At 38.7% G+C, this 24,489-nt stretch overlaps 1 protein-coding gene across 1 annotated transcript; it reads left to right on the top strand.

The window, feature by feature from the left end:
* The first annotated feature begins 4,232 nt into the window (after positions 1-4,232).
* Positions 4,233-22,560, top strand: arl10 (ARF like GTPase 10). The gene is made up of 4 exons (XM_087995381.1): positions 4,233-4,397; positions 11,148-11,316; positions 16,395-16,570; positions 20,246-22,560. Exons 1-4 carry the CDS (start codon positions 4,263-4,265, stop codon positions 20,423-20,425), a joined length of 660 nt encoding a protein of 219 aa, XP_087851507.1. The 5' UTR covers positions 4,233-4,262; the 3' UTR covers positions 20,426-22,560.
* Positions 22,561-24,489: the final 1,929 nt, after the last annotated feature.

Here is a 24,489-nt window from a genome sequence, read left to right as displayed (position 1 = left end):
GCTTTTTCTCCTCTTGCAGGTGATTACATCATTCTGTAGGGTTTGATGTTGACACCATGCCAGGATAGAATAGGCTCAACGAACCAGCTGGCCCTCCTATCATTTTTCACATTTGCATATTATTAAATGAGATACTCACAATCATCAAGAGAATCCATACTACTGACATTTCAGGTACATGTATGTGTCCAGAAGAATTTGCAGTCCAAATTATTAGAATGAAGGATATGAAGGAAGTGTATTTGTGTATGTCTGTGTTATAAAATACACACACACACACACATACATATACGTATACAGCATATAACGTTTGTTATTCACAATTTACACCCAGTCCTTCCCCTACACAGGGACCAGTACAAACATTTCCACTTTACAGAAATCACTGAGAATTAGGAAGCAGCATTTACTAACGCCTTTCTTACCTTCCTTGAAGGCCCAATTAAAAAGAGTTTTACTGAGCAAGATGGTTGGAGTCGAATTCGCTGTTGGTAGCAACAACCATGCTATGACTGGATATTTCTGGATCTTGTCTACCTTATTACAAGATATTAGCATGATACTGAATGCACAACATTTTCTGCAGTAATACAGAAATAGAACTAATCCAAATCAACATCCATTAAAATACTTCTAAAATCCATGTACATATGCAAAATCTGATCTTCAACAATTTCATTTCTCACATGTAGACAGTTTCACATGATATTTCATATGTGTCTAGATCTGTGTTTTATGGATGGTTCAGGAAATCTCATTAGTTGCTTGTGGAACCAAATATATTGCTGAAAGCCCAAGAGCATGACTGGGGAAATAATGTACAAAGATAGAGACACAAAGAGAAAGTGACTTCAAATTAACACAATTATTTTTTAAAAATAAAGTATTACTTTCTCCAACCTTTTTAGTAAACTAATTTAAAGTTGAGATTTCAGATTTATTCAGCATGCATGCATTTAGAAAATACACTCAGTCCTCCTAATCCACAACAGATAGGGGGCATGGACTTTCCACAAACAACAAAATAAAAGATACCATTCAGACTGCGATGTTTACTGAGACAGATCAGATGAAACAATGGGGGCAGAAAAAAAAACAGGAGGTCTCAGACCGAGTTCAGGCAGCTAAAAAGGAGAATCTGTGGGTAGCCTATCAGCAGATAAAGAGGGCTGAGTGTAGTGGAGGGAATTTGCTACTAGGTTTTGAAAAAATCAATTTGAAATAAACATACAAAAGGAATAAAAAGAAAATCATTCATTTTAGACCAACTGGAAGAATACATCTCTTAACAAAATGTGAATATTTTTAAAATCTGAATTAGTTAAAAGGAATGCTTTATCAGACTAAAACAAAACCATAGAATAATGGACTGATAGATTGCAATAATATATCACTGAAGTCAGACCAATTATAAATTGTCTCTAAATATTTTCAAGTATTCACTAAATTTCTTTTTAATATAATGAACTGAAATCCCTCCTCTTTTGTCAGATTTAAGTAAAACTCTCCTTTATAATTTCAAGGCATTGATATTCTTCCTCAGAGTATGATATCCAAAACGGAACCTCAGCTGAAGCCTAACCAATGTTGTAATACTGTTTTAATATAATGCCTTGATTTTCCACTCTCTTCCTCTATTAGTAAACTCAAGGATTCCAGACACTTTTCTCTCCATTGTCTTTAAAATTGTACAGTTTGGTCATATTGCCTCTCTTCATTCTAGCATATGTATAATTTAATAGTTTCCCGTGTTAAATTTCACCATGGGCTTTCCCAATTCACCAGTCTATGCTCATCAGCATCTATTACAATCCTCCTTATTGTTTAGTACATTTCTGAGTTTCACATTATTTGCACATTTTGAAATTATTCACTGTGTATCTGGATGATAAATAAAGCAAGCAGCAGTCATACCAACCCCTGAAGAATACCAACATATTCTTCCCTCCAGAATTACATTAAAAAAGCCACTACTCGACTTTCTATCCTGTAACCAATTTTGTATCTATGACACTACTTTTTCTTTAGTCCTATGACCTTTAATCTTGCTAAGAAATTATACGGTATTTGGGGCAGCATGGTGGCACAGTGATTAGTACTGCTGCCTCATAGCGCCAGGGACCCAGGTTTGATTCCAGCCTTGGGCAACTGGCCATGTGGAGTTTGCACATTCTCCCTTAGTGTCAGTTTGCTCCAGTTTCCTCCTGCAGTCCAAATATGTGTAGATTAGGTGGATTGACCATGATAAATTGTCCACAGTGTGCAAAAGCCCATGTAGAGTTTTGGGGATTGAGTGGGTGTTCAGAGGGTTGGTGCATACTTGATGGGCTAAATGACATCTTTCTGCACTGTAGGGATTCTATAAAATCTACTCTAATTTGCCAAAACTCTTTGAAACTCCATGTATGTAACGACCTCACTGATCGATCCTCAACATTACCTCAAGGACTTAATCAGTTAATAGCCCATGATGTGAGTCCAACGTGATTTGCTTTCAATAAATCTGTGCTATTTTTCCATAGTTCCAGTCAATTTTGTCTGAGATGACATGTTTCCACCACTGCTGTTAGAATGACTGAGTCATAGTTGCCAGGTTTATCCCTGGTCTCTTTTTAAAACTGAAGCACATTTGCAATCCTCTAGTACTTTGGTATCACTTCTACACAAGGGAAGATTTAAAGCGTTTGGCCATGCAAAATCTAGGTAATTTCCATCATCTCAGTAGCCTATATCCATTCCATCTGAACCAAGTATTTTTTCTACTTTGAGGATGGTCAAACTTGAATTTTTTTTTCTCATCCTATTCAATATTGTTAGATACTGCCTTCCTGTGTGCTATTACATTGACAGAATCCTCTCCAGTGAAGGCAGATACAAAAATAACTAATTTAGCAATTCAACTATGTCTCCTATTTCCTTTTTGATGTGTTTGCCCTTTCTATTTACTGCTCTTTAACTATTAATGTTTGTAAAAAGACCTTTAGATTGCGTCATGTTTGCTACTCATCAATATTCTCCTAAACTCTCTTTCCCCCTGCTTAGTTCACTTTCCCTTATATTTTGTATATTCAGTATGCTTTTGTTTTACTGTTAATTATGAATCTTGCGAGTCTCCTTTTCCTGCCTCATTTTAACTTCTGTGTCAGTGTTTCAGTTTTGGATGCTCTTCCTTCACGGGATAATATCTAATATGTAAACTAAAATCTTTCCTCATTGAAAACCTCCCATTGCAAAATGTTTACCTAAAAGTTTTGATTCCACCCTTCTTAACCAAATCATTTTTCATTTCACAAGAAAAGTAGCCCTTCTCCAATTCTGTTTTTCCTAACTGTATCTTTCTCTTTTCATAAAGATTTTAAATCTAATGAATTATCTAATGTTTAATGTCAATCTCAATGATATCATGTTCCAGTTGCTCCAGTTCATTCCCAGAATTAAATCTAGCTTCTTCTTTGGTTGGTTGGAAACATACTAACCAAGAACATTATTATATGCACCCAGGAATTCCCCCTTCTTCTATATGCTTACTATCCCATTTTATATTTAAACATTTGCAGTACAATTGTTCTGTAATCTATTTAGTTCACTGAATAATAGATAAAATACAATTTCTTGATGAGAGTATTTAGTTAAAAGATTCTACCTAATTGCAGGATAGGAACAGAGATACTGGCTGGGCCTCCTCACAAATTTTAACAATACTAATATTGACAAAATATAGTTTTGCTTACTTTACTTTGGACAGTAGGATTTTTTCAAAGCTTGTTCTGCATAGGTAGAGCCTGTGGACAGAAATAAATAATGTTAGTTTTGTTTTAAGATACAAATAACTCTTACTTGATAAGATTGAGCTTCCGAGTTTAAGCTCCTTTACGTAATATATTGGGCTTTTGCAAACTTAATAGACTATAAGCAGGTACAATAATTATCCCTCAGTAATTACAGTTCAATTACAATGAAAAATAATGAATTGCCACACTACAAAAATTTTTTAATCGTCCACCTCGTTGCTGTAATCTGAAGATGTTTCATTTATTCGGGGCCAGCCAAACTATAAGCGGATAAACCGTGATAACAACTTCTGTCTAGTTGTTATCATGCATGTTTATAAACTGAAGTGAAATTGCTTCCACAAGAGAAACAAAGCGCTGCTGGAGCTGGGTGTGAGTTTGCGGCGTGACGTTTAGGCAATTAAGTGCTGACAGGATCCAGAGCGAGGGGACGTTCCTTACCACGGTAACTCAGCGATCAACGTGGGAGCAATGTCACACCTGCGGCATATCGGGGCTGCAATAGGGACTCTAGTTGCAATCTTGGGTAGCATTATGTTCATCTCGTGGAAGTATTTCAGCAGCAGCAGGCGTCATTCTGAGGAAGAGTACAGCTTTCTCCAAGAGGTAAAAAGAGAACTGGTTCGGTTCGTGTACTTATCTCGTGCGTAAGGAGGAAACAGGAACTGGTAGCTGTTGATATCAAATCCTATTAAGATTGAGATTTGTAGCATATATTTTTGCAGATTATGAGAACACTAAATGTTTGTAACAAAGAGTAGCTCAAGGCAGACATTATTCATTGAAGGAGATGGTCAAAGAATTAAACTGAAAGATGCTTTTGGAGTGCCCTATTAAAGAGGTGGGACAGACATTGTTCGCTGAGCGACCTCCTTCTCAACCACTTCTCCGGTGGCATTAGCAGGCTCAGACAGAAACTGAGTTAAAGAATCTCCGGCTGTAATCTACTGAGGAATGATGAACCCCTTTGGAGGTGTAGGCTACATAAATGATCTTGTTTTGGTTTACCGAAATTCAGAATACAATTGTTTAACTGCATTTGTTTTGAATGTATTTAAGTCGTGAGAGACGGCACTGCTGCTTCACAGCGCCAGGGACGCGGGTTAAATCCCACTCTCGAGTGACTGTGTGCAAACTGCACACTGATGTTTTCCCCGATTTCCTCCCACAGTCCATAGATGTGCAGGTTGGGTAGATTTGGTCATGGTAAATTGCCCATAGTGTCCAGGTATATGCAGGGTTAAAGGGTAGGGCGTGGGTCTGGGTGGGATGCTCTTCGGAGGGTCGGTACGGACTCAATGGGCTAAATGATCTGCTACCACACCTATCGGGATTCTATGAAAGTTACAACAAATTAACAATATTGATTAAACAATGTTTGCAAATTAGAGTCAGTTAGGTGAATAAGCCAAAATCTGGCAAGTGAAGTTTAAGTTATCAATTTTGGTTGGAGGAATGGGAAGACTTATTATCTTAAATGTAGTGAAATTTGAGAGCGCTTCAGTTCCCAAGAATCTGGGTGACCTTGTGCATGAGTTGCAGAAAATTAATGTACAGGTAAAGCACTTTAATAAGGAAGACAAATGGAATTTATTGTTAATGAAATAGAGTATAAAAGTGGGATTTGTTTCTGAACTCTATACAAGGTATTAGTGATGCTGTACCTGAAGTATTGTACAATTTTGCTCCCTTCCTTGAGGAGGGATGATGTTGTATTAGGGGCAGTTCAAAGGATGTTCACTGGATTGATTCCAGAGGTGAGGGATTTGTCTTATGAAGACAATGAGTAGTTGAGGCCTATACTCTGGAATACTCTGGAAGAATGAGAGAAGATCTAATTGAGTTACTTACAATGCTAAAGGGGATTGATAAAGTTGACGTAGAAAATATGTTTCTTCATTTGGGGCAATCTAGAATGAGAGTTCATAGTTGTGGGATAAAGAGTAGCAGATTTAAAACAGCTGAGGAGAAATTGTTTCTCTCAAAGGAATCTATGGAATTTGCTACCTCAGAATGGAGTGGATGCTGGCACATTTGAATAATTTTAAGCAGAAGAAAGACTTATTTTTTAGTAATGGGTCCAAGGATTATGGAGAGGGGGACAGGAAATTGAAGTGCAGATTGAGAGGAGATCAGCCATAATTACATTAAATGTTGGAGCAGGCTCGGAGATGAGTTGCCTATTCCTGTTCCTAGTTCTTGTATTCTTATTATGTTTTAGTGTTTGACAACTACAGACTTCATTCAGTTTAGCTGGTTATATATGTTAATCATTTATATTTATTTAATACATATTCATTCCTGAATCAATATTTCTTATTCTGGTAATATTTTGTCTACAGAGGATGATGAAAATGCCAAAGTTAAATTATGAAATGAGTAAACGATCATTCTGTTTAATTTATTTATTTGTCTTGAAAAGAAAGTGTTCTGATAACGTGAGTGCAGTGGGTTGGCATTGTAGAACTAGGGAAGAAATTGCAATCTATAGTTGGAATGATTGGGTACTTAAAGAATATTGGGCTGATTAGAGAAAGCCAATATAGATTCATAAAGGATCTGTTGTGCCTGATTTAATGTTTTGAGGAAATAATTGAAGTAGGCGATGGAGAATTTCAATGAAGATAGTTTAAATGTCTTCTGGAAAGCTATTTTAGGAGAATTATGTGGTTTTATGGCTCGTTAGTCTAGGGGTATGATTCTCGCTTTGGATCTTCTACTATGTCGACTTGCGAGAGCTCGTGGGTTCAAATCCCGATGAGCCCGCGTTTCTTTAAGGGGCGGCATGGTGGCTCAGTGGTTAGCACTGCTGCCTCATAGCGCTAGAGACCTAGATTCGATTCCAGCCTTGGGCGACTGTCTGTGTGGAGTTTGCACATTCTCCTGTGTCTGCGTGGGTTTCCTCCGGGTGCTCCAGCTTCCTCCCACAGTCCAAAGATGTGCAGGTCAGGTGAATTGGCCATGCTAAATTGCCCGTAGTGTTAGGTGCATTAGTCAAAAGGAAATGGGTCTGGATGGGTTACTCTTCGGAGGGTTGGTGTGGATTTGCTGGGCCGAAGGGCCTGTTTCCATACTGTTGGGAAATCTAATCAATTGTCCCACAGGCTAGTCAAGCAGCAGCCTGATACTTTTGTAGGTACAGATCGTATTTTATAGTCAATATCCTATACTACTCCATCACAATTCCTGGGTATATTTCTGATCCCTGTCAGTTTAGACCTATTATAGATAGTGAGCACACAGTAGTTTAAAATCAGGAGGAAGTCTCCCTAGGAATCCTCAACAATGGTGAGGTTACTAGAGAATTGAAGAATTACAAATATTCCATCTTTGTTTTTTTAAAAAAAAGGCTGGTCAATTTAACCTCCATTTTGGGGAAGTTTTTAGAAATAAAAATCTGGGAAAGCTATAGCTTTCTAGTTGACCCCCCCATACCTGCTGGGGATACATTCCAAGACCAACCGCGGATAGGAGCGTATCCTTTCATTTAAATGGGAAATCTACCTTCCTGGCAGCCTGCTGGTCCCTGGTTCTGGAAGGGTCCCTATAGTATGTTCAGGCCACTGGTAACTGAAACCGCGAATGTGAGGGTTGCCCTGCACTTTAGACAGGTCTAGATTAATTAAGGAGGAGAAAGTGAGGTCTGCAGACGCTGGAGATCAAAGCTGAAACTTTATTGCTGGAACAGCACAGCAGGTCAGGCAGCATCTAGGGAAAGATGCTGCCTGACCTGCTGTGCTGTTCCAGCAATAAAGTTTCAGCCTAGATTAATTAAGGCAAACCAACACAAATTTGTTAAAGACCACCTTCCATCTCGTAGTTTGTGACATGGTGATCAACTTTGCATTGAAAGTTAATTGATGAAGTAACAGGATTTACAAGGGTAATTACTTTTCTATGGTGCATATGGTCTTCAAAAAGACACTTAATAGACTTGCCAACAAAGTTAAACCAAGGAAGAAAAGGGAAATTGCTAACAATTATGAAATTGCCTGTCAGCAAATAGGACGGCAATGAATGATTATTTATTGGACTAGAGGAACATACCTATTGGGGCTCTGTACACCATTTATTTTCTTAATTTCAGTCAATTACATAAACTTGAGTGCAAAGGGAACAGGAAAATCGACATTTTGGGTAAAAGCCCTTCATCAGGAATGGCGCTGGAAGCCTCCGGAATGGAGAGATGGTGGGGGGAAGGTAGCTGAGAGTGCGATAGATGGGGGTAAAGGTGATATGTCAGAAAAAAGGCTGGAGCGGATAGGTTGGAAGGAAGATTGTCAGATGGGACAGGTCATGAGGATGGTGCTGAGCTGGAAGGTTGGAACTGAGGTAAGGTGGGGGGAGAGGAAATGAGGAAACTGGTGAAATCTACCTTGATGCCGTGGGGTTGAAGGGTTCCGAGGTGGAAGATGAAATGTTCTTCCTCCAGGTGCCGAGTGGTAAGGGAATGGCAATGGAGGAGGCCCAAGACCTGCTTGTCCTTGGCAGAGAGGGAGTTGAAGTGTTTGGCCACGGGGTGATGGGGTTGATTGGTTCGCGTGTCCCAGAAATGTTCTCTGAAGTGCTCTGCAAGTAGGCATCCTGTCTCCCCAATGTAGAGGAGACCGCATCGGGAACAACGGATACAGTAAATGATGTACAGATGAAACTTTGGATGTGGTAAGCTCCTTTTGGGGCCTTGGATGGAGATGAGGGGGGAGGTGTGGGCGCAGGTTTTGCAATTCCTGCGGGGTCAGGGGAAGGTGCCAGGAGGAGAGGGTGGGTTATTAGGGGGCGTGGGCCTGATAAGGTAGTCACGGAGGGTATGGTCTTTATGGAAAGCAGATAGGGGTGGGGAGGGTCTGTTTCTGTGCTGTACATCGCTATGACTCTATGACAGCGGGGCTCTGTTCTTGTTGCGGTTGAAGGGGTGGGGTTCAATGTTGGAGGTGCGGGACGTGGATGAGATGCACTGGAGGGCATCATCAACCATGTGGGTGGGGATATTGTGGTCTTTAAAGAAGGAGGCCATCTGGTGTGGTCTGTGGTGGATCTGGTCCGTCTGGGAGCAGATGCGATGGATGTGACGTAATTGGGAATAATGGATAGCATTTTTGTGGGAGGAGGTGTAATTCAGGTAGCTGTGGGCGTTGGTGGGTTTGTAGAAAATGCCAGTGTTGAGTCGGTCACTGTTGATGGAGAAGGAGAGGTCCAGGAAAGTGAGAGAAATGTCAAAGGTGGTCCACATGAATTTAAGGTCGGGGTGGAAAGTGTTGGTGAAGTTGATGAACTATTCAACCTCATAGGAGCACAAGGTGGCGCCGATGCAGTCTTCTTCTCCCCCCCCCCCACCCCCCCACCCTCCCAATTTATCTCTCTACACACGAGGCTGCCAGCCTCATTCCTGATGGAGGGCTTTTGCCTGAAACATTGATTTTCCTGCTCCTCAGATGCTGCCTGATGTGCTGTGCTTTTCCAGTACCACTCTAATCTTGATTCTGATCTCCAGCATCTGCTGTACTCACTTTCACCTTGAATGCAAAAGGGTACAATTTCAAAATTTGCGGATGAATCAAAACTTGGAAATATTGTGAACTGTGTGGAGGACAGTGACAAAATTCAAGTGGTTATAGACTGATGGAATGGGTGGACATGTGGCAGTTGAAATTTAATGCGGAGAAGTGTAAAGTGGCATATTTTGTTTGGAAGAATGGGATTATATACAATAAAGAGTCCAATTTTAAAGGGGCTTCAGGAACATGTACACATTGTTAAAGGGGACAGGGCAGATTGATAAAGTGGCTAAAAGGACATGGGAAACTGTTTCAGAAATAGAAGCATAGAGTACAAAAGTAAGGAGAGAAGAGAAGCTTGAGAGGAGATTCAACAGAATAATGCTCAAAGTCATGAAGGATCTAAGCAGAAAAATTGTTCACACTGGCAGGAAGATCAAGAAGCAAATGACATTAATTTTAAGACGATTGGTTATTTTGTCAATGAACACATGAGAGAAAAAGTGTTTCCACAGCATACTGCTTCTGGAATGCAAAGTTTGAGAGAGTAATGGAGGCAGATTTAATCATGGCTTTCAAAAGGCAACTAGATAAGCAGCCAAATGGAAGAAATTCGAAGTTGGTCTAGCTGAATTGTTCTTGTAAAGCTGGAATAGACACAATAGGCTAAATGGGTAAAAATAATGACTGCAGATGCTGGAAACCGGAGTCTATATTAGAATGGTGCTGGAAAAGCACAGCATTTCAGGCAGCATCCAAGGATCGGTAAAATCAATGTTTTGGGCAAAAGCCCTTCATCAGGAATACAGCTTGAAGGGCTTTTGCCCGAAACGTCGATTTTACTGCTCCTTGAATGCTGCCTGAACTGCTGTGCTTTTCCAGCACCATTCTAATCTAGACAATAGGCTAAATGGTCACCTCTGTACTTTCATCATTTTTAATTCTATAAATTGAAAGTAATCGGGGAAAATCTGTGGCCTAGTTCAGCATGAAGGAACACAGTTTTGAAATGAACCACCATAGCAGTTTTCAGAGCTCAAACTCAGTTGTCTGTCTTTGTTTTAAATATTCATGTCTATCTTTCAACTCCACAGCTCCCAGCACATGAACTTGCTTTCAGGAAAATTTTCTTTCAATTGTAATTTCACTTCCTTTCTCACATTTCTTTCTTTCTTTTTTCCTTTTTTTTTGCTTAAATGCAGGTGGAAAATATCCTCAGCAATAAATTGATTATAGAGAAGCTGAGGAGAAAAGTTGAAAGGCTTACAACCTAACTCATTATTTTTAAACCGATTCATTTTTCTTTTCATACTTTGGAACCTAAAGTGCTTTCTCTTTAAAATTTTCAAATTTCTTTATTGTTTTCCTTTTATAAATGGAGGGGTAAGGCATGGATTCAAACACAATATAACTTGTAGTGGGAGAAAAGCAAACAATGGCATTAGGTTTTTTTTTCTTTCTGTGCTGTGCAGGATAGAACTGCAGCACAAATTCTGTGCAATGTTTGCTGTATTTATTGGCTTAATCTGTTGTGTGGCTGAACAGAGACTTTTATACAATCTCTACATTGTTGGATACAAAATAATCCATAACATGTCTCAGCATCTAGTGTTAATTATCTCTAAGGGAATGGTAAGTTTAAGTAATGAAAGTGGGATAAATTTAAAGCATTTCACAGTAGGTATGTTAAGGTTTGCATTTCTAAAGTATATTGATGATGGAAGAACCAATTTCTAAAGCATCATCTCTCCTCTAAGCTTTGTCCCCAAGTTACTTAGCTAGTTTTTATGCACTACATCTTGTGGTTTAATCGATTTGCCTTGTTTTTATTTGATTCCAAAGGCTTTTGTTTTTCAAACAGAGTCAGCCCAGAGAAAAGCAGATTCTGGTTCTTGGTTTAGATGGTGCTGGGAAATCCAGCATTCTCAACTGTTTGGCTACTCACACAGTGAAGCATAGTACATCACCCACCCAAGGCTTTAATGCAGTCTGCATTCATACAGAAGGTTGTAAATTGAACTTCCTTGAGAGTGAGTATAATATTCTTCATTCAGCACTGTAACAGGCTGTATGATCAAGAAGAGTTGTCTTTTATAAAAATAGTTTATTTAGGACATATTTCTTTGTCTAAGCTTTTGTTCACCTGACCTGATGTCTTCTATATAATGTACTGCATGTTATTTTTACTTTGTTTTACAATGCTCCTATGAAGTGTCTTGGAATAATTTATTATTTTAAAGGTGCAATACAAGTACAAATTGTTGTCATCTACTGGAAAAGTTATGGGATTGAAATGGATTGAGTTTTAACAATCGTGCCAGGTGAAATTGATAATAAGCTGCAAAATATAATTGAGGAGTCAAGGTGAAAGGTTACATCACATCATTCAGCGAAGAGCTAAAATACCAGTGATTGGTGAGGCCAAAATTGTTTTTACAAGTCGAAGTTGTAGGAAGGTAAACAGTGTACAACTTTGCTTTTTGTGATAAATGGTACATTTAATTAATTTCAACATTGATGTTAAAGAGCAGGAAAAATTGGCAAAATCCAAACTTTTAGTTTGGAAGGAACAGTTAACCCTGTACACAGTGATATTCATTATTTAAGATAGCCAAATAAATGTTTGACAGAAAGATTAGAGGTTAAAAAAAACTACATTTCAGATGACCAGGTCTTTCCATATGCTTGAGAATTCTGAAAGAGTTTTCCAAGATATTGGAGCATAGTTCAAGCCCTGAACAAAAAAAATACTTGGCACAAAGAAGGAAAAACAGCTTCTTGGAGAAAACTGTGAAGATACGGCAGTGTTTTTGAAATCAAAATTGATTGCAAGGTTACCTCCTCCAGAGGTACGCAATAACGTATCTAAACGGGTTGACTAGAAAATATCCAAGAATGCGACAAATGAAGAGGTAGTGGTGGAACTTCAAAAGTCCTGATGCTAGTAAGACAAGTGAGAGAGGTAAAAAACTAAATTTCTGAAGAGCTGAAGGAGAACTTTCTTCCATTAAGCGGAACAAGACTCCAAATATAGTGATTTCGGTATTGAGGGATAAATGGCTGTTTTACATACACTGAATGTATGGTCAATGAACGAAGCTGCTGAATGCAACATGGAATTCTTCGGAAAAGTGTTGAAGGCATTATCAATTTGTAAAGTTATTAATAATGAAAAGGGATGGGTTCATTGAGAACCATTGAGTTAATGATAAAGAAAATGAAATACCACAATGCATTTGGAAAAAAAAGTGTCAGTGTCAAGAGGAGTTTTGTTTCCGATCTCTAGCATCTGCAGTGCCTTTTTAAAATTTAGAATGTTGTTGGAGATCGTATGGAGATAAGTTATTTTGAGGTGCGCAGAGTCAAACATTGGCAGAGGCTTTGGAGATATCTAAAATTGTAAACAATTATTCACTAGAATATTTGTGAGGGGTATAATTTAGGTAACAATATCATCTGAGATCTTTAGCTTGCTTGATTGATGTAGAAGTTATTGGGTAACTTATTTGCTGTTGATAGGCTGCGTTTGTGGTCAGTGTCACCACCATGTGAAGTCAACCTTGTGCATGTTCAAAATAGATACTATTTTGACTCAATACTTGTTTATTTTTTATTACATTTCTGCAAAGTTTGTTTGAATATTTTCAATGGTAAAGATGGTTTTAAAATTTCTGATACGTGCGCCGTGCATCACTAAGATTCCTAATCTCTCTTGTAAATCTGTTTTTAAAAAAGTGATGAAAAGTAGGGAATTGTGTTCATGTCAGTGATTATTTGTGAATAGTTTTTTGCTGTTTGTGCAAGGCAATTTTCTGATTTGTTATTGTTTAAAGCACCTTTTTTTGTTTTGAATAGATAATCTGCAGATAGACACCTTGTCCTTCTTTCTCACTAAGATTAGCTGAATTCATTGAATCTTCTGAATTTAAAAAAAAACTTACACAGGCAGAAAACAGGAGCTTTTCTCCTAGAAAATAGAACATAATTGCAACTGCACATATATACATGGATTGTGATAGCATATTTGGAATATACACATCTTAATTATCGATGTCAGGCCATGAAGATGCAGGACTCTTACTGATCTGACATCTGGAAGAAATAAATATTAATGTAAATACTGAAAAGACATTGGAGACATAGAATCACAAGTGTAACGACTTTAGCCGCCTTTTAAAAAATGCAAGTATTTGACTGGTATAACATATAGTCATGCAATTATATATTTTTACCATAGCATACAAATTACAGTTAATTCTTCTAAAACATGATGATTGCATTCTTGGGCAACCCTGCATTATAGAAAAATTGCACTTTAGAAACAGCACTTCGTGTTGGTGACGTAATCACATTACAGCCAACACACGTTTTAAAAGTTTGCACTTTAGAAAGTTTCCCCAATTTGTCAATCGCATTACAGTGAATTTGCATGAACGAAACGTTGTATAACAGAACCACCTGTACAGTGTATGTAACCCATCAATAGAGATTTACACATTGTTCAAAGTTTGTTATTGTGTTGATCTTTCTGGTGGCACTATAACTGTCAATTTCCAAAAGCAGATGGGTTTGTGTGCTTTTCTTTCATGCAACTGTTTAGCTATATGGAGGGTACTGTTGCTATCATGTAAATCTTTATGGCTCAATCAAAAAGGTGAGGGTCAGTTTGCCATATAGTACAAATCCACATTTATAGGAGGGATTTATAAGAGGAATGTCACAGCACTGGAGAGGGTGCAGAGAGATTTACAAGGATTGTTGCCTGGGCTGGAGTGTTTCAGTTTGAAGAGAGATTGGACAGACTGAGCTTGTTTCCCTTTTAGAGCAGAGAGAAATTGAGAAGTATAAAATTGAGGGACATAGGGTAGGCAGGAAGAAACTTTTTTTTCCTTTGATGGAGGGATCAATGACTGGGGGCATAGATTTGAGGTAGGGCCAGAAGTTTTAAAGGAGATGTGAGGAAAAACTTTTTCACTCAGGGTGGTGGGAATCTGGAACCCACTGCTTGTAACTGTGGTAGAGGCAGAAACACTTTTTTAATGTTTAAGAAATATTTAGATATGCACCTGTGTTACCAAGGCATACAGGGCTAAAGATCAAATGCTAGAAAATGGGATTAGAATGGCCTTTTTCTATGCTGTAAAATTTGATGACTCTAAGATGTGCTATCAGTATTGAATGAGGATAGAGAGGGCAGCTTTGACATGAATAAAAGATATGGGATTGTTTGAGGAGTGAACAGATAGCTGATCCCCTTCAAGTAAATTGTAGTTAGCTTTGTGTCAAAATAAGAATTTCTGATTTGTAATTTCAATTAACCTACATAGGCAAAATAAACTTTCAGCCTGTATTTTTACACAACTATCCATTGTCTCTTTGGCAGATATTGTCATTGCAAGTAACTGAGCCATCATGTCAATTCGAAGCATCGTTTTGAAAAAAAAATCTCTTGATGCCTTTGCTTATGTTTAGAAATGAACTGTCAAAGTTGATTAATGTGATCCATGTGAAATATTCATGTATTCATAGACCTAAGAAATATCCAAATTTAATCTCTTGGACAGTTTAAACCATTATGGGAAGCATTTGAAAGGAAGACTGTTAACATCTGGCTGTAAGGAGTATGGGTTCTGTTGAATTCTTAAGTTTCTGTTCAAAAGATAGCTGTGATGTAAAACACTTATAATGCAGTAAATCAAAATCTGGATTACCCCTACTCATTTCAATGTAGATAAACATACTTTATAAAATGATCATTCACATCAATTACATTTATGAAAATTTGTTGTATATGGGTTCTGTTGCATTTGAAGGCTTACATTACATATATTGATAAACAACCAGCTTAGCTAGATTTGTCTTGATCATGTTAAACTCTCACTTCAGACCTCAGTATCATCTTTCAAAATTGGCCATTACTGTAGGACCATCCTGAATGACAAACATAGGGGCTCCATTATTCTAGCATTCTCTATTATTCAATAGTGTATTAACCTCCAGTGAGTGCGAGGAGATCATGATTTCTTTGCAACAAAAACTGGGATGAACTATTCAGCTGTCTTTAGGTGAAAGTTCTCCAGTAAATATCGGCAAGATTGATACCCTCAGCAACAATTCCATTATCATCCCGGTCAATATGTCAGGATGAAATGAGCTTTGATCCAGCGTTTTGGATTCGTGCGTTATTGCAGGCTCAGTTATTCCATTGCTCTCCTGGTTAGCTTTTCATCTTGTGGTCTCCATAAATTTCAATTAATCCAAAATTCAACAGGCTATATCTTGGCGCAAACTGATATAGCTTGACTTGTAATGCCCTAACACGCCTGAATGCACTATGATGTAAAGTGTATGATTTATCTATATTTTTAATATAGGATTTGAATTAGTGAATTTTCTATGTATCTGAAGGGGTATAATGATTAGCTTTTAAGCATTTCTGTAGCCAATTGTGATTAACAGTATTTGAGAGAAACTTCATGGAGAGTAATTAGGGGAGAGTTTAACAGCAAACAAACAGATCTCCAACTTTGTAAACTGAACCTCTTACATTAGGTTCAGTTTACAAAGTTGGAGATCTGTTTGTTTGTTCTCTAGGAAAAAAAAACTTTTTCTGTTTCAGTTTGGGCAGATTTGCAAGAGTCTTTGCTAAAGCTGGATTTAAAACATTTGCTCCTGAGAAAGGAATTTAGTTTAAAACTATTGAGAAAAAGGTTACCTCATCGTGAGGAGCTTAGTTTAAAAGTTCCAGACCAGAAGTGTTTGGTTAAAATCCGAAGGGTTTATTTGAAGTTAAGAAAGTCTACATTAAATGCATAAAGACTGCAGAAAGAGCCTATCAGGTTCTCAATATGGGGCATTGAAGTCGCAGTTAAATTAAGCACTATTGATGTGAAAGAGAAGGGAATTCTCTAATGTGTGATTACTATACAGGAGGATTTTAATAATTAATGGGCTTACATTTTACCATATTTGAAAACCTTTAAATTTGAATTCCATAGTTTGGCTTATTATATTTGTTCTTCATTTTCCTTTGCTTAAAAACTTCTGTTTTATTGTTAAATCTAAAACTGCAACATTTAATTCTTGAAGATCCATTTTTATTTTGTAGTTGGTGGTAGCTGCAACTTGCGCTCATACTGGAATCTATATCTGAACAAAGCACACATGTTGATTTATGTGGTGGATTCTGCAGACCAGGAACGTTTACCTCTTGCTGTATGGGAGCTGCATCGGCTGCTCAAAGAAGATCTAATGCTGCCACTAGTGTTATTAGCAAATAAACAGGTAATCTGTGTTTGAGATCTTCTATTGTGTGGGTGGAAGGATAGGGGAAATTAGAATGGACTGTTGAGCAGCATTCTTCCTTGTCTCACTCACTAGAAGTAATTAATCTCAAGGGTCTATTAAATGAAAATGTATGATACACAGCATATTGGCTGAGAATCTCTTCAACTTTCCAAATTTGTGGCTGATACATTCTCATGAGAGAGAGAGCAATGAGAGTGACTGCCTTTTACATCGAGACAGTATTTTAGCAAATACATCAAGGAGCTTTGGTAAAACTGAAGTCACTGGGAATCAAAGGAAACTTTCTATTGATTGAAACTATACTTGCCACAAGGAAGATGGTAGTGGTTATTGAAATCTTAATCCAGACAGTGCAGGATTTCCGCAGGGTAATGCTCAAGGACAAACATCTTCTGCTGTTCATCAATGATGTTCCCTCTATCATGAAGTCTAAAGGGGGAATGTTAACTGATGATTAAAGAATGTGTAGCACTATTTGCAACTTGGATACTGAAGCAGTCCATGTTCAAATGCAGCAAAACATGAACACCATCTAAATTTGGACTGATAATTGGCATTACCACACAAATGCTAGGTAATAACCATCTCCAATAAGAGAAAATATATCAATTTCCTTTAGACAGTAAGTAGCGTCATTGATTCTCTAATGTCAATATTCTGGAGGTTACCATTGATCAGAAATTGAACTGGACTGAACATGTAAACACTCTGGCTTCCAGAACAGGTCTGAGAGTTCTAATGCAAGAATATCTCCTCCTGGCTCCCCGAACCCATCCATCCATGTATGAAGCACAAATCTGGAGTATCATGAAGTACTTTCCATTTTTCTGATGAAGTGCAGCTCCAAAAACATTCAAAGAAAGTTCACACCATCCAGGACAAAGCAACCTGTTCAACCTGCACCCATCTATCAACTTAACCCAAGAACAGTTGTAGGCCACTCAGTCTGTCTTTTAGTTAGATCTTGGCCAGAAGACCATTAGACACACGAGCAGAAATTAGGCCACTTGGCCCATCGAGTCTGCTCTGTCATTCAATCATTCTGATAGATATTTCAGCCCCATTCTCTGCTTTCTCCCTGTAACCTTTGATCCCCTTGACAATCAAGAACTTTTATCTTTGTTTTAAATATATCCAATGATCTGGCAATGAATTCCACAGATTAACCACTCTCTGGCTGAAGAAGCTTATCCTTCCCTACATTCTAAAGGGTCTTCACTTTACTCCAGGGCTGTCCCCTTCGGTCTGCATTTCTTCTGCCTCATTGACTCTGAGTAGATCAATATTCAAAAACCTCCATGTACAACGTATCATCCGCCGTCATTTCCGCCACCTCCAAACAGACCCCATCACCAAGGATATATTTCCCTCCCCTCCCCTAGCAACGTTCCGAAAAGACCACTCCCTCCGTGACTCCCTCGTCAGGTCCACACTCCCCACCAACCCAACCTCCACTCCCGGCACCTTCCCCTGCAACCGCAAGAAATGCAAAACTTGCACCCACACCTCCCCCCCCCCTTACATCCCTCCAAGGCCCCAAGGGACACTTCCATATCCGTCACAAATTCACCTGCACCTCCACACACATCATCTATTGCACCCGATGTGGCCTCCTCTATATTGAGGCGACAGGCCGCCTACTTGCGGAGCGTTTCAGAGAACACCTCTGGGACACCCGGACCAACCAACCCAACCACCCCGTAGCCCAACACTTTAACTCCCCCTCCCACTCCACCAAGGACATGCAGGTCCTTGGACTCCTTCATCGCCAGACCATGGCAACATGATGGTTGGAGGAAGAACGCCTCATCTTCTGCCTGGGAACCCTCTAACCACAAGGGATGAACTCAGATTTCTCCAGTTTCCTCATTTTCCCCCACCCCCCCCTCCTTGCCTCAGTCAAATCCCTCAAACTCAGAACTGCCTTCCTAACCTGAAATCTTCTTCCTGACTCTCTGCCCCCACCCCACTCCGGCCTATCACCCTCACCCCACCCCACTCCGGCCTATCACCCTCACCTTGACTCCCTCCACCTATCGCATTTCCAACACTCCTCCCCCAAGTCCCTCCTCCCTACCTTTTATCTTAGCCTGCTGGATACACTTTCCTCATTCCTGAAGAAGGGCTTCTGCCCGAAATGTCGATTCTCCTGTTTCTTGGAGGCTGCCTGACCTACTGCGCTTTTCCAGCAACACATTTTCAGCTCTGATCTCCAGCATCTGCAGTCCTCACTTTCTCCTCCTCCTTCAATAACACCTTTCAAACCTCAGATCGCTAAGCAGGTAGAAGTACAGGTGCAGCAGAAGCATGGAAACACCACTACCTGTTGTTCCCTTTCAAACTATGTGTCATCCTAACTAGCTTTCCTCCCTTTTACCACAATATGTCCTTGAGATATGCCCTGGAATTTCATCCTTGGTCTTATCCTCTTCCTGATCTACACGTTGCCCCCTGTTACCCCACTTATAGCACAAGGCTCAGTTTCCACTTGTTTACAAATTTTACCCAATTCTCCCATGGCTCTAAATTCTTGTTGTCTCCATGCGATTTAACTGACACCCAATTTTTGAAGAGCCTTCATTTCCTCAATCTAAACATTAGGAAGACTTAGACCTTCTACTTGATCTTCTGGTTCAGGCTCCATTCTGTCATTACTGCATTATATCCCTCGCCCAGTCATTACCACATACAGAACTGGTCAGCTTACAAACTTGATGATCTTTCCAACACTGAAGATAGCTTTCCATCCCAAATCTTCTTCATTACAAAGACTACCTACTTCAAATTCTGTTATTGCTTATGTTCTTCTGCTTTCCACTGAAACTCTCATTTATAATCTTAATACTTCCAAAATCAGTCATTCCAATGCATTCTGGTTAGCTCCTATAAACTATATCTCACCCAAAAATACTTGCCTGTACAAAGTTTGGGTGAAGATTTGTAGCTCGTGTGCTCGTTGTTGTGGTTCTGTTCGCCGAGCTGGAAATTTTTGTTGCAAATGTTTCGTCCCCTGTCTAGGTGACATCCTCAGTGCTTCACAGGAAGCGCCCAAGCACTGAGGATGTCACCTAGACAGGGGACGAAACGTTTGCAACAAAAATTTCCAGCTCGGCGAACAGAACCACAACATACTTGCCTGTATTCTATCCTGCATTATCCCAAATGGTATCTTTGGTAAAACTGTTCATGTAAATTTTTAAACAAGTGGTCTCAGCACCAGTCCTTGAAAAGGATATGTGACGCAGTTACGTGAAAGGTGGGAGGAAACACCATTACCCATAATGTCTCAACTGAAATAACTACATTTTCTCCCTTCTCACTTTTCTTAGCCAATTCATTACTCACCTGACTGTACATATTCTGAATGTAGTCATAACATAGGCTGTTTGGAAATTCCAATGTATTACATTGACAGCATTATCATTATTTATGTTCTATTATTGGAGTTCAAGAAGGTTGGTCCTATATGACCCTTTATGGAATCTTGCTGACTATTCTATTATAACCGGTTTAGTGTTTTTAATTAGCATTTATTACATTTGACTAATTCCACATTTCTACTTAACACTGAAGACTTGCTGTATTCATCAACTACTTCAGTAAAAAGCTTTGTAACCATTATTTCAATCCCTGTACCAATGTTCTTCATAGGACCTTGATGGAGCTCTTTCTATTTCTGATCTTCATAGAAAACTTCTACTCCATGACCTGAATTATGAACAAAACCTTTTCCTCATGGCAACTAATGTCACCGAGGATGGAACACAAGTCCCTAAAAGTATCCACGATGTTAAGGAACTCATCATTCAGTTGATTTCACAGAAAAGCTGAACAAACATCAACTAACACTTCTAAGGGCCGTTGGAAATTTACTTACGAAATAACACCTTAATACTTAATTAATTTATCTTTTCATAATTTATTCCGCTAAATTGGCAGAGAAGAAAGTAATGATTATATTTACCAGATATTAGTATACATATTTAACTTTTTCAGTTCTTAAGTGCGACTACCTTCTGTGGTAACACCTGAGTTTCGTCCTTTTTGAGTGTGAGGTTATATTTTTGACAATTATAATGTAAAGACTTATTTGGTGAAATTAATCTCATTGTTCAACCTACGTTCATTATATTAGATTTATGGAAAATTGAACAGTATGCTGTCCTTAACTTTAAAAATAAAAATCATTGTTAATTGAGGGACTTTATGATAACCTAAAAGTGTTAAAGCCATGGCTTTTAAAAAAAAAAGTTGGAAAATACACATCATTTGATAAAACATTTCATCTTTTTTTAAGCCAGTCTTTCTCCATGTCTTAACCCTGCCATTGATGCCCAATATTTTGTTTTCTAATTTAGGGTCAGAATTCACATTTAGTTCCTCAGTGTTTGTTGTATTATTACCAGACTGTTAAAAGTATTTTATAACAATGCATGTTGCATATCTGATAATCAAATGTTGTGTAGTCAATTTTTGTGGAACTGCCAGGTGACAGTAATTTAAATGAAAAACATGTTTTTATAAACTTGTGAACAAAATTTGCATTATTCATAATAGAAAATGTTTACCATAAATTTACAAATTGTTTACTTTGATAGAATAAAATTTTCCAATTGAGAATGCCACAAGTACAAAAAAAAAGTTTGCTCATAAGTTATTTGTAATTAATGACTTTCTCGGAATTTTGATTTTTAATATACACGTTACATAGAATGGAATGTTATGTATCTGGTTTCTATTTAAATGAACTGACATTGACAATTTCACAAGATGCTGGCAAACTGATTTAGTTCTTACTTTATGGTCAGTATTTTTGTATGTAAGAGGTATCCTTGGAGTAAGTGTCCCAATTAAATTATCCCTACATCAAGTACTTTGAATGTTAACCTTACTTATTGACACAGGATATTTATTCTCATTCATTCATCCCAAGAATAATGTAATGTTTTACTCATTCATTTCACATGAAAAGATTAAGAATTGTTTTTATGACAGATGTGATACCTTAAGTGGTTTAAAGTTTGAGTGAAGTTCTAGTAAAGAGTTCTTGATAAGGTTTCATCTCGTTACAACTCTAAAGTCAATCATCTAATTTCAAGGTTTATTACCTTGGCTACCTGGATGACTTGAAGCTAGTTGAAAGGGTTTTTGTGGAACCCTAGCTATAAAGCAGCTTCTAGCTTGGATAGAGCATTCACTAACAAACAGAAAGATAGATCATCAGGATAAATGGGTCTTTTTTTCCAATTGGCAAGACGTAACTAGATTAGATTAGATTCCCTACAGTGTGGAAACAGGCCCTTCGGCTCAACAAGTCCACACCGACCCTCCGAAGAGCAACCCACCCAGACCCATTCACCCCTGACTACTGCACCTAACACTATGGGCAATTAGCATAGCCAGTTCACCTAACCTGCACATCTTTGGAGTGTGGGAGGAAACCCACGCAGACATGTGGAGAATGTGCAAGCTCCACACAGACAGCTGCCCGAGGTGGGAATTGAACCTGGGTCCCTGGCACTGTGAGGCAGCAGTGCTAACCACTGAGCCACCGTGCTGCAGGTTGCCACAAGTTTTGGTCCTCAGGCCCCAACTATTTACAATCTCTATTAAATGACTTTAAATCCGAGATAGATACCTTGGAGTGCAGGTTCATAGCTCCTTGAAAGTGGAGTCGCAGGTGGATAGGATAGTGAAGAAAGTATTTGGTATGCTTTCCTTTATTGGTCAGAGTATTGAGTACAGGAGTTGGGAGGTCATGTTGTGGCTGTACAGGACATTGGTTAGGCCACTGTTGGAATATTGCATGCAATTCTGGTCTCCTTCCTATCGGAAAGATGTTGTGAAACTTGAAAGGGTTCAGAAAAAATTTACAAGGATGTTGCCAGGGTTGGAGAATCTGAGCTACAGGGAGAGGTTGAACAGGCTGGGGCTATTTTTCCTTGGAGTGTCGGAGGCTGAGGGGTGACCTTATAGAGGTTTACAAATTGAGGGGCATGGCTAGGATAAATAGACAAAGTCTTTTCCCTGGGGCCGGAGAGTCCAGAACTAGAGGGCATAGGTTTAGGGTGAGGGAGGGGGAAAAGATATAAAAGAGACCTAAGGGGCAACGTTTTCATGCAGAGGATGGTACGTGTATGGAATGAGCTGCCAGAGGAACTGGTGGAGGCTAGTACAATTGCACCATTTAAGAGGCATTTGGATGGGTATATGAACAGGAAGGGTTTGGAGGCATATGGGCTGGGTGCTGGCAGGTGGGACTAGATTGGGTTGGGATATCTGTTTGGCATGGACGGGTTGGACCAAAGGGTCTGTTTCCATGCTGTCCATCTGACTCTATAGAAGATACTGCTGCCAAACTTGTAGATGACACTAAAATAGGTGAGAAAGTAAGCTGTATTGAAGAAATAAGAAATTTACAAAATGGATGTGTGAAGGTTAGGTGAAAGGGCTCATAATTTGGCAGATAGAGTTAAATGTGGGTAAGTGTGAGGTTATCCATTTTGGTTGGAAGAATAAAAATACAACTTGGCTAAGTGGAGAGAAATTGCAAAGAGCTTTGGTGTAAAGAGATCTAGGCACCCTCCTATAACTATCACATTGCTAGCATGCATGTGATAAAGGCAAATTGAATTTTGGCACTTATCACTGAAGGAAGAAAAAAAATGAAGTGTTGGTGCAAATATGCAATCATTAGTTTGATCGCACCTGGGGTAATGTGTACAATTTTGGTTCCCTTACTTGAAGAGGGGGTTATGGTTGTATTGGGGGCAGTTCAGAGGATATTCAATGGATTGATTCCAAAGATAAGGGATTTCTTATGAAGCAAGAATGAGCAGTATAGAATCTGCACTGACAAAAACAACAATTTATATCTTTCAGTACTCTGAGGTTTAGAACAAGAGGAGATCTATTTGAGATAGATAAAATGCTAAAGAGATTGACAAAGTATATGTAGAGAGAATGTTTCCTCTTATGGAACAAGTTAGAATAGTTTTAGGATAAAGGATAGCAGATTTAAGACAGATGAAAGAGAAATTACTTCTTGAAGGGTCATGAATCTTTGGAATTCACTACCTCTCAGTGTAGTGCATGCTGGTGTATTGAGTAAATTTGAGGAGAGGCAGAGTTTTAGTTGGTAATGGTTTGAAGGGTTATGGATAGAAGGCAGGAAAGTAAAGTTCTTGCTGTGCTGAGATCTGAATTAATCCTACTGAGTGGTAGCGCAAGCTCGAGTGGCTGAATTGTTTATTCTTGCTCCTGGTCAAGTTCTTAAAGTATGCTTTTTTTTTCCCACAACAGTATTTACAGCACAGGAACAATCCAGAGTATTCAGCAAATCCATGACAACCTCAGCACACATTCATTTCTCTATTTTCCCCCAAAATATTAAAAAAAATCAATTAATTACTTGTTGCTGAGTTCCACATTTTAATCATTGAGGTTTATTCCAAATTCCACATTAGATTTTATGATAAAAATGGCTCCTGTTTATGGCCCTTTCATAGTCTAAGTGGGTTGATAATCCATGGCTATTCTATCTGATCACTCCTCACCTTGTTGGGTGAAAAGAACCTCAGCCTTTTCAATCTCTTCTAGTGGATATAAATTGATCCTCAGTGGATCCTCCTACTAATTGAATTAATTATATTGGATCAAAGCTGATTTGATACTCTAGCTTTACAAAATTGATTGTAGACCATCCCTTAAACATCATCTAGTTTGAAGTTTGCAATTTGAGTGTTAATGGTAGACAAACCATAATGGAAATACATTTCAGCAACCCTTTGCCTGATCTTGACAGTTTACAATAATATTGAAATAAACTACAGATTAGAGGTAGTAGAGGTCACATGTGAAGGTTAAACCTTCTGCTAATGCCATGTAAAACTCAA

Source organism: Chiloscyllium plagiosum, unplaced genomic scaffold (genome assembly GCF_037043375.1).
Source record: "Chiloscyllium plagiosum isolate Xiang-an unplaced genomic scaffold, Cpla_swu_hap1 HiC_scaffold_16, whole genome shotgun sequence".
Lineage (NCBI taxonomy): Eukaryota > Metazoa > Chordata > Chondrichthyes > Orectolobiformes > Hemiscylliidae > Chiloscyllium > Chiloscyllium plagiosum.
Note: the sequence above shows the minus strand (reverse complement) of the source record. Positions and strands in the feature narration are given on the sequence as shown.

Coding starts and splice junctions, on each gene's coding strand:
- arl10 (XM_087995381.1), top strand. CDS start 4,263: ATGTCACACCTGCGGCATATCGGGGCTGCAATAGGGACTCTAGTTGCA. Junction 11,317..16,394: donor TAAATTGAACTTCCTTGAGA/GTGAGTATAATA, acceptor TTTATTTTGTAG/TTGGTGGTAGCTGCAACTTG. Junction 16,571..20,245: donor TGTTATTAGCAAATAAACAG/GTAATCTGTGTT, acceptor TGTTCTTCATAG/GACCTTGATGGAGCTCTTTC.